At 43.9% G+C, this 19,734-nt stretch overlaps 1 protein-coding gene and 1 long non-coding RNA gene across 2 annotated transcripts in view; one reads left to right on the forward strand and one right to left on the reverse strand.

The window, feature by feature from the left end:
• The window catches only part of LOC121707033, a 14,128-nt gene extending 4,776 nt beyond the window's left edge, over positions 1-9,352 (reverse strand). Inside the window, exon 1 of the long non-coding RNA XR_006031206.1 lies at positions 9,264-9,352. This is a non-coding gene — a long non-coding RNA (uncharacterized LOC121707033). The remainder of the gene's footprint in view (positions 1-9,263) is intronic.
• rybpb (RING1 and YY1 binding protein b) overlaps positions 1-16,488 on the forward strand; it is a 32,457-nt gene extending 15,969 nt beyond the window's left edge. Inside the window, exons 3-5 of the mRNA XM_042089240.1 lie at positions 11,092-11,385; positions 11,589-11,684; positions 12,338-16,488. Coding sequence (XP_041945174.1) covers positions 11,092-11,385; positions 11,589-11,684; positions 12,338-12,587 — 640 coding nt within the window. The 3' untranslated portion in view covers positions 12,588-16,488. The remainder of the gene's footprint in view (positions 1-11,091; positions 11,386-11,588; positions 11,685-12,337) is intronic.
• The last annotated feature ends 3,246 nt before the right edge of the window (positions 16,489-19,734 follow it).

Here is a 19,734-nt window from a genome sequence, read left to right on the forward strand (position 1 = left end):
TCCCAGACTCTACCACTTCCACCTGCTTTCTGTTTTTATTCAAGCAGGACCCCCCCCCCCCCCCAGGCTGTGTTCACACTGCAGGTCATTTAAAGGCACCATCGTGCATCGTTGTTATGAGTAAACAGTTGTAGTCACAGGGGAGGTTTTCTGTATTGTTTTTTTTTTTGTTATTTTTCCTTTTCTATTTTTTTTATGGTCATGCTTATTACATCCCTGATTCCCCTGCTATCGTGTGTGTCTCCAACAATGCCTGCCTGCCAGACAAACAAACAAGACCAAATAAGCTCTGGCTCATCTCTTGAGCTGTGTGTGTGTGTGTGTGTGTGTGTGTGTTCCCTGTGCTGTTCTGGCTCACTTGTGATGTGTAAACACACACACTCGGGGGGGCTCATTGGAGGAGAGAAGAGGGATCTGCATTAGAGTGGAGAGGACACCTTGTGTGGTGGCGGCTTGGTTCCTCAGACAGCAGGGAAATCCCTTTGCACTTCCTCTCTCCGATCAGGTATAGATGCGCGACGATGTGACACGGTGTGAGAGAGAAGGTGGGGGGAACCTAACAAGCCATTCAGACTTCAACAGCTGCTTAGGGTGTAGTTAGCACCTCTGCGAAAGGAACAGTGAGTAGAATGCCATTTGGATTGGTTTGTGTTTTCAGCGTGAACATCTGTGTGTGTGTGTGTTAGGGCTGGGCGATATGGCTGAAAACTGTATCACGATATAAGTATTTCATATCAGTCGATATCAATAATTATTGATTTTTAAAAAAAAAACTATTTCAGATAAGCAATAGTTTTACACCCTGGTGCATGAACTAGCTATTTGTTGCAATCAACACTTCCGTTTGAGAACCGATTTCTTGCTCAAATTGCGTGCCTTCTCTCAAGAGACGTTGGTACGTGTGCACTCACTCTGTCAAAATGCATCATGCAGGAATTGAACCCAGGTCTCCCACTGACTAAACCATGTCTGTGACCACTGCACTATATACTTCCACATCTAAAATGGGTGTTTCCAGGTAAACTTATAGCTTGAAGGCCTGAGCGTCATTTTTGTTTTTGTTAACTAACAAACTGACAGTTGTATGTGTTCACTAAAGGAAGAAAATAAATGAAAATAAAACACAACTTTTCAATCTAAAACTTAATTTGAACATATATTAGTGGCGAAACCTTTCAGAATTCTTCACTTTCTGCTGACGAAAAAACGAATGTCCGCCATGTTTTTTGTGCACGTGAGCAACGTCTTTTTGTTGTTATGTCACAGGGTGTGAACAAGGGGGCAGGCGAATTCCCGGAAGTAGAAGCATCGATGTAGCGGTGGTTATCAACTCTCTGCTAACCCCATACGTAGTGTTAATTTTGTCACCTATTTTTAATTTAGTCATAGTCTTAGTCTTGTGACGAAATGTCCTTTTTAGTCTTCGTCATATTTAGTCATTCAAATATCATTTTTGTTAGTCAAGTTTTAGTCGACTAAAAGTCTCATCATTTTAGTCTAGTTTTAGTCAAAAGAAAACTAAAGGTATCTTAGTCTTAGTCAGTTTTAGTCAGCACATTTTAGTCTTTTTTTTTTTTAAAACAAATTATTTCTGATTACCATTTGAGTCAAATAGTGTTTCACACATCTCAATTTTCCAACAATATTGTGTGTCCACAGGGCTACTTGTCTGTTATAATTGCTCATTCTGATTTTTTGTCAGTCCGTATGTTTACATGCACAGGTAAGTCGAGCTACAGTTATAGCTCGGCTGGGATTTGACCATAGACAGTAAAAGATTTGACTGGACCACTGTCATATTCGTAGACCAGTGTTTCTCAAAGTGTGGTCCGGGGATCACCAAGTGGTCCGCGAGCAGACGTGGTAAAATATAATATAGATGAGTTGTTTGCCAAATAACTTGTAGTTAAATCCAAACAGTTCTGCAACACTGTCTATGTAAGATATGCCAGTTTAAATCATACAGAATGAATCCTCTGACACAATAAGCAAAGTGCAAAGACAATAAGCAAGGTGGTTCAGTGAGTAGGCCTATAGACTAATTATAGGCTACTGTTGAAGTAGGTCTAATCTTTTTTTTTTTTTAGCTAGGGTTAGTTAAGTGGTCCTGAAACTGAAATAGTTTGAGAAACTCTGTCGTAGGCCAATGTATTAATGTTTTACTCCGCCTCGCTAGATGGCGATATGCGCCCAAACACAACACATTCCCCAAACAGACTCTCCACCTTAGCCATAGCTAACTTGCTAGCGAACTTTCTATATTAGCTTACTTGCTAGCAAACTTTGCATCATCAGTCTAACTAGATGAATAGTTGACATTACATGCTGAACATTTTCGTATGGACATTCTGGGGGATGTTAATTTGTATGAGAGAAGCGTCAACTTCTGGGTATGTAGCAGTGGCATAAAGCTTAGGTAGTTAGCTTGCTAACTCTGGCAGAAATCTCCAGTGTTCTTGTTCCATGTAGTTTCGTGTTGCAGCCACAGGGTTGCAGCAGCAGCACGTAGACTAGCCTACAGGAAAGCTGTTGCGTATGAACTCATTCGGAATATTTTGAAAACGTAACAGCTAGATATTCTGTCTTCTCATTTTGTAGACGAACATGAAGGGAGATTTTATCTTAGTTTTTATTTCATGCAAAACATTTTAGTCTCGTCTTTTTTCGTCAACAATAATGCATCTTAAGATAGTCTTAGTCAGTGTTTCAGGACATTACTGACGTCTGGTCTTAGTCATGAAAAAAAAGGTCGTTGACGAACATATTTCCTCTCGTCTCGTCTGACGAAATTAACACTACCCCATAGAACGCCCATTCATTTAGGATTTTTTTGAACTCCCAAGAAGAAGTATAGTTGGCGAGTCCGGTTATAGGGAAGCTAACGTTTGACGTAATATGATGCTATAATGCCTGTCGCACAGTAGGGAGATAACCGTATTGTTTGGATAAGAAGCTAAGTCCTGCCAGCACGGAAACTCATGAACAAAGCTATGTAGCCTACAATACCATTGTATGTTAAGGTAAAGCATTACTTAGAGGCAAGTAAACCTAATAAAAAAACGGCACTAACATTAATCATTTCAGAGGTTTTCGATGGATTGACTGTAGGTCGGAAAAGTGGAAAGACGAAGGCTATAACTTTTTTGTTTTGTTTTACCTTGATTGCGTTTGAAGATGATCATGTCTGGTAGTTTCAACATTAACACGACTTGATATCACTTGTTAGGATGATATTAATAATAATGCATAAGTAAATGTTAAACTTTGATGACTTTGAAGGTGAAAGAAGTGTGAGAAGAATTTCTATGTGAACCATCTATCATAGGAGTTACAAGATTCAGTTCGATGGCTAACGTCACAAAGTTAAGTGCGAGTCTGCCCAGTACGATGGTAAGCCAACTGAAAAAACCTTTAGTGCCCTCCCATTAAAAACAACGGAGTCTGTTCGTCCATTTCTTTTACTGTCTATGGGTGTGAATAGCTCAGCTGTGTGGCCAAGGCTATTCGTATCAGGGGAGTAAATAGACACTCCGAAAAGGAATAGCAGCAACATAATCATGAAAAACACTCAAATAAATAAATGTGCACATAAGTCTGAATGAAAAGCAGCACTGGTTGAAGCCTGGAAATATTGTAAATAAAGTAGCTTAATTTGCTAGTTTATCATAGTCTACTGGTTAGACTGTTCAGTTTCCCCGCGTGTGTTTTTTTTTTTTTTTTTTTTTTTTTTTTTTTATCACAAAGGCTGCAATCAATTGTGCACTGCAACTATGCTCTGTTAATCTAATTGCTACACATCCTCTTTGTGTGGCAGACAGGTGTGCTATGCTTGTGTGGCCTAACAGGTGTGCTATGCTTATGTGCTAGGCATGCTGACCAATCAGAAGTAGTCCAACTTAAAGAGAAATATGGACTATTTAACTGAAATCTAACTTGCAAAAATGATATTGAATCGCAATTGCAATATCAGAAAAATTGCAATTAGACATTTCCCCCAGATCGTGCAACCCTAATCCAGACTACATTTCAGTTCCTGCTGCCGTCTTCTCTTCTCCCTTCAACCCTTCCCTCGAATCCGTCAGTGTCTCTTTTTCAATATTGTCACTTCTCTTCTGGTCCTCTCTTGTAGACAGTTTGCCAGTCCTCCTCTTCCCTTTTTAACACCCCCTCCCTAAAGGCCATGACATGCTCCCGCGACTGTGTCCCACGCACTCGGTGCGTGACTAGAATTGCATCATCAACGCCCATGTGGGGGGGTTTCTTATGCCTCCCAACAAATGGTGACACGCGTTTTCGATGCTCGCCTCTCCAAATGTGCATGGTGGAGCATACCACTTGCTTAAGAGCAGCTTGTTTCTACCTTCCCCACTACCCCTGCTCTCTACCCATCATTTTCTTTCCTTTACATCTCCTCTCCCTTTTCACTGCCCCCTGTTCTTTTTCCGTTCCGGTTTCCTCCCTTCACTCCTCTCTACTGTACTGTCTCTGCTACCTGTTCCTCTCCTTTGAGTGTTTCCTCTCTGCAATCCCACACTCTCCTCTCCTCTCCACTCTTATCCTCCCCTCCACTCCTCTTCCCTCTCTTCCCTCTCATCTCTCTTATGAGCTCAGCCCCTCTCCTCCCTCTTTCTTCTCCACGGAATCCTCCCTCCATCTCCAGCTGCTGCCAGATGTTGGCCATTATGCTGCAGGAACGTAAGCTGTCTCGGGATGCAATTTCTCTTACTTTCTCCAACCCCCTCCCCAACACACACACACACACTCTCTCTCTTTCTTTCACTCTCTCTCTTTCTTTCACTCTCTTTCTCTCTCTCTCTCTCCCTCCCTCCCTCCCTCCCTCCCTCCCTTTCTTTCTCTCTCTCTCTCTCCCTCCCTCCCTTTCTTTCTCTCTCTCTCTCTCTCTCTCCCCCTCCCTCCCTCCCTCCCTTTCTTTCTGTCTCTCTGGGCCCCCAGGTCCCTGGCCTAGTCTTGTTGCTGTTTATTCAACTCAACTCTGAGCCCAGACCTGAGCCCAAAGCATAACCCAGCCCACTGTTCATGTTCCCTAATACCGTGTGTGTGTGCGCGCATGCATTCTTTATACATGGTGCGGGGTGTTAAACACGGACCTCGACACAGCAGCATTTGTTCTGGCAGTGGTGTAGTTTGAATGAAGGGCGCTGATGCTCCACGTGAATGACTGCAGTTGTCCTCGCTAATGATGACAAGGCCACGGAGGTCAGGCAACAAACACACACACAGTGTACGTGCCTTCCCGCCGACGCGCGAGCACACTGCAGTGTTTCCCCATACATTGACTTATTTGTGGCAGCCCACCACAATATCAACACTGACCACAACACAATGACTTTCCATGTGGTATTGTTTAAATTAGATGGTATTTGTCCATTGTAAAGCTATGTATACCTTTGCGCAGCCACTCCTGGTCTCTAAACAAACTTACATGCACATTTAAAGAAAACATTAACAATCCTGCAATTGCATAAAAGTCAACTGGCTAAATTGTGCTTAAATCTGCATCATACACAGCTAAGAGGATCATTGGAGCACCACTCCCCTCCCTACAGGACATTTACACTACCCGCCTCACCCGCAAAGCACTAATGATTGTCAAGGACACAACCCACCCTGCACACGAACTGTTCAGCCTCCTGCCCTCTGGAAAGAGGTACAGGAGCCTCCGCTCCCGCACCACCAGACTTGCAAGTAGCTTCATTCACCAAGCAATCAGGATGCTGAACACTCTACCCACTCTCCCATCACTGACAGCCCCCCCACCCACCAGCCAGCCAGGAACCTAGGACCCTAGGATCCTGTCTACAGGAAACACTGCACTCTAATTTTCATTTTAATTGTGGATGCTGTGACATTGTATATAAGTTTCATATTTGATCAAATTCCACATAAATGTTGATGGCATGAGCCCGAGCTGCATTGACGAACCTACTAAATCATTGCCTACTACATAAGATAAGAAGCTTGATTGTCATTGCACACAAGATACAATGAAATTCCGTTTGGCTACAAGCCCTATAGCAGCTATGATCAGCATAATTAAATAAATATGTATACAAATCTACTAGATACTAGATGGCTGGGCTGACAAAATGATGTATGTCACGTGTCTCTTATGGGTCTTTTTCATGTGGAGGCCTAGCACCATGCACGGCAGGTGTGGTGCTGGTGCCAAAAGACGATCTGACGTGAAGTGTGCTTCGTCTGTGCACCTCAGGTGTTTCTCAAAGCGAAGTTATACATTGTTTGCGCAACTTCTGTAGTAGTACCACAAATCTAATCAACTACCCTGAAAGCAAGCATCCAAATTGGCCTAGGCTAATGTCTGTATTTTCACAAGGTCCCAAAATGTAGATGGTTATCACTCACTGACATATTACGAGTGCTTTAGAATACACAATTAGATCATGATTGTGTGTTGAAAAGACCATATTTTCTGCGCAGGTTGACCTCCCCCAGCCTTCACTCACCGTGTTAGTCTCAGAACCGGGCAGCGTGGCTTCTCCTCATGAAGTTGTCAGCTGGGACCTCCGCTCCTTCTAAGTGCTTTGCCAGGGTTTTGTACAGAGCAGGCTTCCGCAGTGCTGTCAGCTAGGCGTGAATGTGAGTTAATACCTGATCTGGACTCCGATTCCTAAGAAGACAAATGAGGGCACTTGGGGTTGTTTTCAGGAAATTAGACTGTCAGTCATTTGCGAGAGTGTAAATGATATATTTAAGCAATAAGCCCCGCAAGGCTATAGTTCATGTGGTTTTTGGAATGGCTAAGGGGCGTTGTTAGGCACGACTCGAAGTGGAGACAAGGGCTTTAGCATCTTATAGACCACCTCTTGCTTTTTCAACAAGTAGCAATTAAAAATGGTTACCAGTACAGAGTATATTCAAGCTCCAACAGTAACAGGCTCTTAAGCATGGATGCTGCTGGTTTGAGCGGAATACAGAATTGTATTGGTGTGCCCTCTATCCTTCCTCAGTGTTTATGAATATAAGCTTTGACAGTCACATGGTTTAGAGAGGGAGGGAGGGAGAGAGAGAGAACGAGGGAGGGAGGGAGGGAGAGAGAGAGAAGGAGAGATTGTGCCATGTTCTTGATCCCATTTCTGACCAACCTCTCTGTAATCAGATTAGTGGAGGTGAATGACATGCTACCAGCATTTCACCCACTGATCCCATCCCACCCCCACCTCTCTCTCTCTCTCTCTCGCTCGCTCTCTCTCTCTCTCTCTCTCTCTCTCTCTCCCCCCCATATTCATTTATTAAAGGAGTCAAGTAATGAGATTAACCAGCAAACAAGGCTCTGCCCTGTTACTAGCACTGAGCCAGGCTCCTGCAACACACGGCATTGTCCCTCGGTCCCACTCTGCTCTCGGTCACTCACAGTCCCTGTCCCCTCTTCTTTCTCTTTCTTTCTTTCTTTCTTTCTCTCTCTGGCACATAAATGCATCCACACTCACCTGTTTGTTGTACGCTCTCACTCTTTTGTTGTTTTGGTTTTCTTTGGCTAGTAATGTGGGCGCTCCTTTTGGAGAACTGCTCAAGTAATTGCTACTAAATTGTTTGTCACAACACAGGGCGCAACAGTGATATTTTGAAAAAGCATTGGATAAGAGTCGAGTGTTGGCTTGATGTCAAGCTGACTACCAAGCCCTGAGTACTTGCATTGAGTGTGCTCTACTTTCTTAAAGTGGTTGGTTTTACCTGCATTCTGTAAGCGATAAAGTAGTTCAGATGGCAGTTTCGTCAGACACTATATATCTCTTGCAGTTATAAATAGCTTGGAATTAGAATTGGAAAGGTCAAAGTCTGTTGCTTGACTGGAAAACTGTCATGTGCAAGCCTCTTCTTGTATTTTTGTGATTTTTTTTTTGTGGTTTTAACATGCATGTTGTTAACCTGTCAACTGTTAGGCTAGCTTTGATTAGTGACTAAGCCTAGCCTATCTCTTGACATCCTACTTGACAATGAAGAATCGCTGAGATGTAAATCGGCACTTTCGCCACGCACATGAAGTGTACTCTTCTGTAGAGATGAAAAGGGTGTAGAGGAAGCCTACAACTCACTTCAGATTAAATAGTGCTCTCAGCCTCCCGCTGCTATACTTAAACAGACATGAGTTTAGAGCAGGGGTCGGCAACCTTTTTTGCCTAGAGAGCCACTTTTACCAAATTTTTTTTTTTTTTTTTTTATCTCAGAAGAGCCACATAAAGACGGTTACAAAAAAAAGTTTGGATATTTAACGTACAGTTACTTTCATTCATCAGAGGATTTTTAAATACATTTTCTACTCGTTTTAAAAGTGCCTAATGTGCAAGTAACTTGAAATGTAAAGTGGAATGACAGAAGTATAGGCCTTAGGCTTCCCATGTACTGAAAACAGCCCATGGCTAAACACCACCCCCTATTTTTCCAGTGTCCTTTGGTATGCAAAGTAACCTCATAGTTAACAACACAACACTCAATTTTCGTCAACATGTCATTGGCGAAATTGAACATTAGGCATACCAGATATTAGATTTGGTGATTGCATTGGAGTCTGGCTGGCTCATATTCAGTGAGGTGAAGTTTCATGCAAGAATTGAGGCTGTCACCATTTAAGGGCAACTCCACTCAAAACTGTCAAATCCATAACAGCAACTAAATACCATGGCATTGTGTTGGCGTTATGGATGTGACAGTTTTGCGCGAAATTGCCCTTAAACGTGAGCGCAGGTTTGTCTTTATATTTTTCATATGTGAGAGATTTCTCACATGCAAGTGGAACCGAACAGGGTTAACACAGCAATACTAACTCGTTGCAGTGTGCGAGATATAACGGGCAGTTCATTTCGCGTTTTCAAAATCAGTCTTCGGATGGAAACTTTCCCATTTCAGCCCGCTTGTGTTCGTGCTCGCAAGCTGTGGTCGCTGACGTTTCCTTTTTGACATTTTCCTTATCTAGCCTACAGCAAGCGCACACATTAACAATAACAAAGTGTTCTCGTTGACTGAAATGGAGGTAAATCGGTGATTTTGTTTGATATTGACCTCGCAACAAACCGCGAATGTAACAATATTGTGCAGGCTACGTTTACGGAGTCAAGTGAGGTGGAAAGTTATATAGGCTAAATTACTCAGATAGACCTACAATATTACATTTTGAAAATGAACTAAAATAAAATACATTTTAATTAAATACTCATTAATTATTTTCAAAAGCTGAGCCGCATCAGAGGAATCAAAGAGCCGCGGGTTGCCGACCCCTGCTGTACAGTACATCGACGTAACCGTGAACTTCAGCGGTAGAGAACAGACATGGGATGGATTAAACTACGTGAACATATATTATATTTCAAACACTATTTTAACATTTTTAATTAAGTAGGTCCATTTTTAATTTAATACAGTACCAAAATGATTCATGACTTATTGAGTAAACAAATGGCAGTTTGTCCGAGAGCCAGATGCAGTTCCCAAAAAAGCCACATGTGGCTCGCAAGCCATAGGTTCCCGACCCATGGTTTAGAGTAATGCGTTTTTTTTTTTCTGTTGGTTACTGTTTGTGCTTAAGTTCTGATCTTGCAAAGAGGATTGAATAGTGTTACAGCAATCAGCATACCTAATACAATCAGCATGCATTCAAAACAAACTTAAATGCTCATATAATTATTCAAATTTGGTTCTTAAAAAGCTTTACAAGTGTTTTTTGGCCACATCTGCAGTGGTTTTACCTTGTCACTTAAAGGAGAATTCCGGTGTGATATTGACCTAAAGTGTGTTGAAACATGATACCGAGTGTGAACGTATGTCTCATAGCCCATCTCGGCTTGTCCCCTGCACTCCAAAATCTGGCGCTAGTTAGCCGATGCTACCCACAGCTTTTTCAATAGTGGTGCTTCGGCATCGGGCTAGCCATGCAAATAAATCACTGTTTTACACCATTTACGAGGCTCAATGTATCTCCACACTTCATTGGTAGACTTCCGAGGGCCCTGACATTTAAAACAAGACATTGAGAACTTTGAAAAAGCACTGGTAGTTCAGTCAGTGGAAATGCATGGATTCCAGTTTCTTCCAGTAGCAGCAACTGGAATCCATGCATTTCCATGGAATTATTTTTGGAATCTGATCCCTTATCATACCTGTTCATGCTTACTCGTCGCTCGACTTATCGTGACTAAATTCAAGATGGCTGCAAACGCTAAACTTCGTGAAGATACTGTCTGTATAAATCGTCTTGAAAGTGTCCATGGCATGGTGGAGAGGCTGGGGAATTAGGTACTGGACAGGTCACATGTCGCCTACCGGCATGGCTGACATTGGATTGGCTGTTAGGATTAAACAGTTGTTGCTTTCTGGTCAGTGAGTAATTTGGTTGTGATCAGCACCATTGTGAATGTAATTGCAGAAACTTTGATGGGATGGTGTCAGGTCACCCAGTCCGTTTGCTAAGTGGTGGCTTCTGTTTGTTTGTTTTTCCGAGGCAGGAAAAATCTAGGTAAATGAGAGGGTGGCGGTCAACACACAAATGCAAAGCATAAAGGGATAAAGTGGAGCGATAATCCAAAAGGGATCATCGTAATTCCCATGCTGTCGCAAAACAACTCCTCAAATCTCCAAAACTCCCAGTGCATGAACAGCAGCAGCCAGGGAGAACTACTACATCAGCTGTAGAGCAGTTAAGACGGTGTGAATACTTGCTTTGTTTTTAACTTCTCATAGCCTAAAGAAAAAGAGAGCATTCCAAACAGAGAGATACAAATCATGTTGGCGGGTGGGCAACAAAGTCGATGGTAAGGTAACAAAACCGCTGCAGATTGCTATGGGAAATGACAGTTGAGAAAGAAAGTGCAAGAAAGCAGTCAGTTGCTCTGGGCAGTTGATGCATTGTGAGAACCAGTCGTGATGACTAGAATCCTGCCAGGCTTTTTGCCTTTTCTCACTTATTCACCCATTCCCATTCAAGAGCCTATCACAGGGAGAATCAACAGTGACCTGTGCTGATTGTGGCACTGATTGCACCTGCATTCTCTTTTTCTCTCCCCGTCTTTTTTCCCCTCGCCCTCTCCTCTCTCCCTCTCCTCTCTCTCTCTCTCTCAGGAAACCACGAATAAACTCGCAGCTGGTGGCACAGCAGGTGGCCCAGCAGTACGCCACACCCCCACCGGCCAAGAAGGAGAAGCGCGAGAAGCCCGAACGGCCAGAGAGAGAGTGCCGGGCAGAGGGCGAGCGCGAGGAAGACCATGAGGGTGAGCGTGACCGTTCTGAGGGGCGCCAGCCTGACGCTGAGCCCTTGGACAAGAGTGACAAGGAGCCCCTGCAGAAGGAGAAGAAGGACCGCGAGAAGGATATCACCCCAGCCGTCGTCAAAAAGCCCAACAGCAAGAAGATCAGGTTGGCGAGCCAGCCAGGATTTTTATTTTGGAGTTGCACATGTTTTCAAGCTCCCAACCCTTATCACTTTCTTTGTATCCCCTGCTGCACCATAGCCATAGACGCACAGCTGTTTTAAGCAACTTTTTCTTTTGTCTTTCTGAAATGTCTCTGACGTAAGGGTGTGGTGTGATCATCTTGTTCTCTCTTTCCCTCTCCCCCAGACCCAAGTCAGACAGTCACCAGAGTCCACCATGCGATCGGAGCAGCATACAGTCTGGAAAGTCGACGACCAAGACCAACAGCGCCCACATTTCAAGGTGGGCTCTCCATCCGCTTCATCCACTCGACAAAGCAGGCAGCACCTTTTCTTAGATTTAAAGAAAGGCAATTTGAATACCAAAAGCTGACACCATTATAATTGCCAACGGTTTTATTAACTTGCTGGCGGACCCATTTGTGAATGCCAGTGCCTCAGAAGTAAAGACAGTTTAGTGTCGGCAGAAAGAGAAATCACTCTCTACCGGCCCTGAACACATTCATTGAAAAGATGAGCCGAAGGCTTGTCGCTCACAATAGCACTGTATTACACGGGAGTGGAGCTGTCAGTCCTTCTCTGTAATGATCATGACGTGCACAAGGCTGCTTTGAAAAATGAATGGAGAGGCACGCTGATTCATAAATGCACTTCACTCACCCTCTGCTTTCTCACTCTCTCTCTTTCTCTCTCTCCCTCTGTCTCTCTGTCTCTCTCCCACCCCTTCTCCCTCCCTCTCTCTCTCTCTCCCTCTCTGTCTGGCAGCAAATGAGTGCAGCGTGGCTTGTACTAAAAATGAGCAGCGTGGTCTCACTCCCACGCACAGGCTGGCTGCCCTCCCATCATTGAGTGAAAAGCTCACTGTGTCATTGTCAGCAAGAGAGTACAGGTAGCTGTTTTCTTTTTAAAGAACCCTTTGTGTGTGTGTGTGTGCAGGCCCAAACTGAAGAACATTGATCGCAGCACGGCGCAGCAGCTAGCCATCACGGTGGGCAACGTGACGGTGATCATCACAGACTTTAAGGAGAAGACACGCTCGTGCTCCACCTCCTCCTCCACTGTCACCTCCAGTGCGGGCTCCGAGCAGCAGCACCAGAGCTCCGGCTCCGAGAGCATGGACAAGGGCTCGTCGCGTGCCTCCACCCCCAAAGGAGAGCTCTCGGTGGGGCACGACGAGTCATTCTGAGCCCCCCTCCCTTTCCTCGTCCCCTGGAAGTTGGTCACCTTGCCCAGTACCACCCCCCCTCCAGCACAGACCTCCCTCCACCCAACCCCATTCCCCCTCCAATTTCCCATGAGACCGACATCCAACATCCTCCTGGACCGCTATGAAGAGACTGAGGATTATTCTCCTAGCGTCCACCTACCCTCCAAAAGTCTACCCAAGACAGAGAAACACCCTTACCCCTTCACCTGTCCTTGGCACTCTCCTAATGTTCTAATTCACTTTATACCCCACCCCCCTCCCTTGGTCTCCTTCAAACTGAGAGTTGGTCGTCGGGGTTCCCAGAGTGAAGCTACGAGCAGGATCTGTGGCGAATTTTTTTTTTTTTTTTCCAGCATTCAGGAAGTTCAGCCATGGATGCTTGAGGAGTGAGAATTTACTCCCCTCCCCATCTCTCTCACACACACACACACACACACTTTCTCTCACACACACACACACACACACTTTCTCACACACTCTCCTCTCCACGGTCATAGAAAGGACAGAGAGAGCTCAAGGGGACTGCCGACGAGCCTGGAGGTATCTTTCGAGAGAACTTGTATGTATTGTTTTTTATATTGTAAGTGGATGTTTGGCTGAATCAGACTCTCTTACATTTTTATTTGTTTGTTTGTTTGTTTGTTCCTTTTTTGTACAAAATTGTATCTGCTGTGCACAATAACCACCGACATTTTAACAACTATGACTGCTCCCAGTTATAACCCCTATTTATTATCTGTCGCCACTTTTCCGGTGCTCCTTTCACCTCATTTGCTTTGAGCTTTGCTTAGCCGTGCCCCCCGTTGTGTCTCTGGAAAAAAAATGCCCCTGTTCGCCATTGATATTGGTGCTAGATAACACTGTGAAACAGTTTCAGCCCCGGGACTGCCACTCACACACGATAATGGGGATTTACCAGAAAAAAAAAAAGAAACGAAAAACCTGATATTCCATTTTTCCACTCTTGCCCGTTTCATCTTTTTCCTTTCTCCACTTTATTCCCTTAATGTGTGTTTTCGGTCCGAGGTTGTCTGCGTTGTTGTGGGAAATAACCCGATGTGGAAGTATACGCCGGATCCGTGGATGTATATCAGCTTGTGCAAGCTGAGTGGAAGTTCACGGAGTGTGTTCGCCAAACCCTCCATGGCATTTATTTTTTTAGTTGGCTGTAGCGTCATGGCAGAGTTTCACAAGGAAAAACACTAAAGTTGACTTTTGTCTTGCACATCGGGTCACCTGTCTGTGCTAACTGCAACTAATGGGAGTGACCGAAAATGTTACGCATAGTTCCCAGTTTTATAAACCGCACCTAAGAGGCAAACATATTTGCGCTGAGCAAAATTGAAAGGCCTTCAGATTTGGAGATTCTGGTGAGTCCATGAATTCTCAGTGTTGTCAAGTTTAGTGCAAGGTTTTTTTTTTTTTGCACTCGGTGAGACTAGTTGCAGTTTAAGTGGGAAATGAAGAATTTAATTTAGTTTTAAATTGACTTTAAGATATTGAAGATGTCACTGAAGGCAACGTATCTCTACAACAAGTAGTTCCATGTAAATAAACCTTGTGTATTTTTTTTTGCTTACATCGCAGTATCTTGAACTGAAAGATGTTTATACAGTTCATATTTCATGAAGGGTTTTGTATTTCAACAGCTGACTGCTATTGCCAACTGGCTTAGTCAGGCTAACCAAACCAATCCAGCGTAAGAGACAAACTGAGCAAACTCCCTTTCAACTTGTATTAAACCTGTACAAAGTATAAATGTGTATATGATAACTGAGTTTTATTTATTGAAGGACCAAAGGAATTTGATAATGATATGACTCGTTAGGCAAATAACAATTTGAAAAAGAGAAAAAAGTGTAATTATCATATTAAATACGATTTAAATAAAGACATTAATATAATCCGTTTAAAAATGTGTAATTCTTGTCCAGTTTATATTGAGGATTATGTTTTGAAACCTAGTTTAAAAACAAACACTTAAAAGACAGCAAAAAGGATCAGCTTACAAAAGGTCATCACTGCTGTACAGTAAGCAGCTGTGCCCTGGCCTCCTGCGTTGTGCATTTACTTTGCTCTGTTCCCCCAGTTGTTCCTTGCTTTGTGTCTGAGGACGTTCAGTGGTGCTAGAGATCCAGTGAGATGGTAGTGCTGCACTGGGCAGATGCTGAGCCCCTTTGACCCTCCCTCCCTCCGTCCCGGTCCTAGTGTCTCGTTTTTGTACCATAAGCAAGTAAACTCTGGCAGAGGCCCCTTAGATTAAGATGTGCAAACCTCCGACTTAATAGGAAGACACCAAGGGCCCAGTTTAGTGAGTTGTTTCCAACGGGCTAGGGCTGGCTGGCTAGGGCTGCTTGCTCGCTTTTTCGTTTTAAACCTGGTCACGTAATGCAGAAAGCGATCAAGTAAGAGAAGCAGGCGGTGGTGACAGAAGACATGATGAATACCAATTTGTAACTTGGAGAAAGCTGTCACCCCCTAGCCAGCTGAACAGTTTGAGGGATCCACATCTTTTGCTTCTGTTAAGAGATCTTGTCAGTGGCTTTAGGTTGTCAGGGTGGAGCAAGGAAAGACCAAGAAGAGGGAAGTTGAGACCTTTGTTTTTTTTTTTTAGGTTTCAAAAAGTGAGTTTTTTTCTGCAAGAATCCCTAAACTCCATCTCTGAATGTTTCTTGACATGATGTAGCTCGAACTGAACTCCTTGACAAAGTAATGTGTCTGATATGAGAGAGGGCCGTCTTGAGAAATGTAGTCAAGGAAACTCACCCCCCCGTCCCCCTCCCAAAACACCACCACTACTAAGAGAATATGCAATATGAGCTGGATTAAGATGGAACTCTCACTTGAGACAACAGAGAATAGTTTTCTGACAAATAAGAAGGGGCTTGGGGATGAACACTGATCAAAGAGAATGCTTTTGGTGGGAGATTTTCACATCTCTCTCCTCCCTTGACTTTATGATAATGTATATTCCATTTACATTTTCTATGACTTCTATATATAGCCATCTTTTCACCTGCCTTACCCTGCTAACACCTGGCTTTTTTTTATTTGGTAAAATTATAAAGAAAAATTAAAATGGAAAAAAAAAATAATAATAATAATAATTGTGTCTTAATTTATTTGAAAAATTGACAATTTTGCTGGATGTGTAAACTGCTTGTATGTGTAACTGAAAGAAATGGTGCGGAAAAGCCAGCATACAGAGAATGGCAATGGAGCTGAGCAATTGTTGTTTTTCTTTTTTGTTGTTTTTGTTTTTTCTCTTGTAACGCGCAAGCAGTTCTGTTCTTGTGTGCGACCAGTAACCTTATTTTACTGTGTAAAGATGGTTACAATTTTTTAGCTTCGTTTTATTTTATTTTGTCAGACCCAAATATAGAATGCTTGTTTACTTAATGGTATAACATTAATCTCGTGGAAAATCTCCGATGTAAGTGTACTATACAGGTTCTTTTAATTTTCTCCTAATACGAGGTCTTGTCGTACAGTACTTTTAATGTTTATGTTAAATGAAATGTTCTGTAGGGTCCGATAGCATATTAATCAGTACTTTTTCATTTTTCGAGTTACAAGTCATTTTACGAGTTTTTCTGTTTCGTTGTTTCACTTTTTTTGTTCTTCTCGCAGAGTGTTCTTGGTAATTTTGTGAAATGGTCTCATTCATTTCTTAATTGTGTAAATGTATTTGGGGAATATTAAATGATCAGCGCTCCTTTGTCTTAGCTAATCCAATGTTGAGATAATACATGTTTCTTGGCATGTGCACGACTTCGCTCTTAGATGCTACCTTTTATCATTTTTTTTCTCCGCTTCAAATAGAAATGTCTATTTATGAATTTTGCTTGTAGTTTTTCACAAATAAAAAATGTTAAATTTATATAACTCTTTGGCGCTGTGTTTTTTTCCCCCTTTTTAATCATTTGAACGTTTGATCATAGATGAAGAAATGTACGTAATTGTGATCCAAAATTGGTTGTTTCCTTAAACTACAATACAGAGTTGTTACTGTTTTGTTTGGAACATTGAGTGGCATCATTTGCAATCACTGGTGAAAGCCAAATTATTAACTTGAATGAAGCTAATTAGCATGATTTTGAAAAATAGCCAAGAATGTGATCTTAGATGGCGAGTTGAAGCAGCTGAGAGGACTATGAAAATATCCGCTCGTTATCAAAATGTTTACTTCATACACTCTCACTCCTTTCCTCTCCAACTCTCTCTCCCTCTTCCTCTCTCCATCTCTCTTCCTCTCCCTTTCTCCCTCTCCCTCCTTTTCTATTCCTCTCTTATCTGCAGTCCCTGTGCTACTCCTGAGGCCTTGGATTGAGAGATCTGAAGTGTTGCTCTTGTCTGACCCTCTCAGACAGATGGAGATCCTCTTCACTCTTATCCCCCCTCCCCTCCCTCCCTTCCAACACTCCACCCCAACCCAACCTGCTGTCTCTGTTCGGATCTTTTGAGTCTCTCAAAGTTAAAACTTTTTTTCTCTTTCTACAGTCTCCATAATTCTCTCTCTCTTCCTTACTCCTCTGCTTTTTCTTAACTTTTTTCCAGTCACTCTCTCCCCCAGTCTGTTTTTGGTGCAGTACTGAGTAAAGCATTCAGGTGGTGAGGTCTGTAAGGAAGGTTTGTGAAGCAGTAGAAGTGGTGATGGTGTAGTGGGGTGGGGGTGGACGAAGATGCACTCAGCGGGCCTCTGCACTAACGTTGGATGGCAGGCACTCACAAACATGAAAGCCATACTGAGGAGCGATCATCTTGATGCACTTACCATCCAGAGAGTTCTTCTGATGCCAGACTGACTTCTACAGAACTCCTAGAAGAGAGAAGACAGGAATTCCGAACAATGGCATATGTCTGTCCTCAACTCCCCCCCCCCCCCCTTTTCCCGCGGGTCTCTTGAGTCTGGTAGTCAATTTCACCATAGAACACTGAACGCTTTTTTTTGGTCTCCTTTTGGGTTGTGTAGGGTTTTGTTTATCTCCTCTCTCTCTCTCTCTCTCTCTGTCCAATGACGGGGTTTGGCATTCCCTGCTGTTCTGTCCTCTCTGATTCTCATCCAAATGCCATGCCCCCCCCCCCCCCCCCCCCTCTTCTCTGCCCCCTCCTACCCACCCCCCACACACAGACGGCGAGACGGTCCTTAGAACTGCCCCTGTTTCTCGCAGCTCCCTTCCAGATGGGACTCTTCCGCTGTGGTCTTTCTCTCTTTTCTATCCCTCTCTTTCCTTCTCTCTTTCTCTCTTCCTTTCTCTCCGACTCTCACCAGACTGTGGTGTGACTAAATCCGTGTGGAGGAGGGAAACATCTGCAGATAAGAGAGCCACTTTTATACGGTGGAGGAAATCAAGGGGCCCCGTGACGATGTGTTTAGCAGAGGCGCAATGGACCTGTAACACCAGGAGCCCTACGACAGAGCATGTTCCTCGCGCTGCAAGGGGAAATGGGGGGGGGGGGGGGGGGGGGGGGGTTAAACTTTTCCTCCTCCTCCGCCTCCCCCCACCCTTCGCTCTCACACCTCTTGTAGTCACCCCTTGACACTTCATTATCATACTTCACTATCATACTTGTGGCGTGTCTTCTTTCAGGCTTCCCTCTCTCCCCCTCTTCGCTCTTTTTCTCTGGTTCCCTTACTCCGAGTTTGCGCTGGTGTTTGTGTGTGCATTGGAGTATGGTGTCAAAGTAACAAGCCAGAACTCTGAAGTCGGTGAGCAGTGCTGAGCCTGTGTGTGATCGAGCCTGTCGTGCTCTGGATGCCCCAGATCTTTTCCCCCGCCAGCAACATCTCTCGCCCGGCGGACCCGCCACGCTCGTTAACCATTCCGAAGCTGTTTGGACGGGCACGATCCCGTACCTTCCGGAGGACTTACTCACAAAGGCAGCTAGCTTCAACAACTCCAGTCAGCAAGATGGCTACGTGTGCAGCATGAGAACGGCACCCAGGGTATGAAATAATAATCCTGTTAGTTTTATCGTGTATGCCGGTGCAGCAATTGTGCTGGCGTCATGCCTCGCACACTGGCAGTCTCTCCAGACCACACAATGGCTAAGGCTCCTCCGGCGCTAATGGTGTATTTTGGATGAAGATTTTGTCATTTCTGAAGTAGATGAGTGCTTCGCAGGATGACAGGAGATGGATGATCATGGTTTTTCCAGGACTGCATCGGTGGTACGCAGGAAGAAAAGTATATTTTGGCAGAGTGAAATAGAACCAGGGAAGAGCATTCTCCTACAATGAGAAATGCTCATACAGGAAGGACATTTTTCCCTGTCAACATGTGGTATTTGTCCATTCTGTGTGTGTCTCTCTGTGCGTGTGAGAGAGAGAGAGAGAGAGAGAGAGAGAGAGGGAGGGAAGCAGTTCATTATGCTAAAACGGTAAGATCTTTAAAGAGTCTGTTCATGTTTGTGATAGATTTTTCAAGGTTTCAGCTACTAATGCCATGCACAGATTGAACTTGACAGTACATGTATTTAGGACACGCTTCAGTCGTGCCCATTACCTCATGTGTTTGGGATTGTTTAGCATGCAGAACCTTGCCCAGGTGGCTGGTTAGAGGCCAGAGACCGCTAATCCATCCTTTGACGAGGGGACATGCCAAATTCATGGATCATTCTCTATACTCAGCTGTGAGGAGATCCTCACCAACATATGTCCAGCAAGCGTTATAGTGCTTTACATCTCTCACCGCAGTAATTGCCGTCCAGGCTGAGCGAGTGATAAGCAACATGTCTGAAGCCTACACCAGTGGACAGACATCAAGAGGCCGCTCAGTCGTCCATCACTGTCACTTTCACTCTTCACTTCCCTCCTTTTTCTGCCCTGTCTTTTCATCCTCAGCTCTTCGACCTGAAAAAGGTCTGACAACAGCGTCAGACTGGGGTGACCCATTGTTATGAGGACCTCAGAGAGTCACTGCTGTCAACGTGTGCGACAGGCAGCTGAACTGTAAACTGAAAATCCTCCCTGTTTTGAACAGGTGGTGTTGGGCCCACAGGTTGGCTTACCAGCCTTCACAACCACTTTTCTCCCAGTGGCTCAACAAGGCCCATGAGCTCTGTTGTAATCTCATCTTTCATACAAGCCATCGCTACTGTGGCACTCTTTCATTTTTTAAAGTCT

The sequence above is a fragment of the Alosa sapidissima genome, chromosome 4 (assembly GCF_018492685.1).
Source record: "Alosa sapidissima isolate fAloSap1 chromosome 4, fAloSap1.pri, whole genome shotgun sequence".
In the NCBI taxonomy this organism is placed as follows: domain Eukaryota; kingdom Metazoa; phylum Chordata; class Actinopteri; order Clupeiformes; family Clupeidae; genus Alosa; species Alosa sapidissima.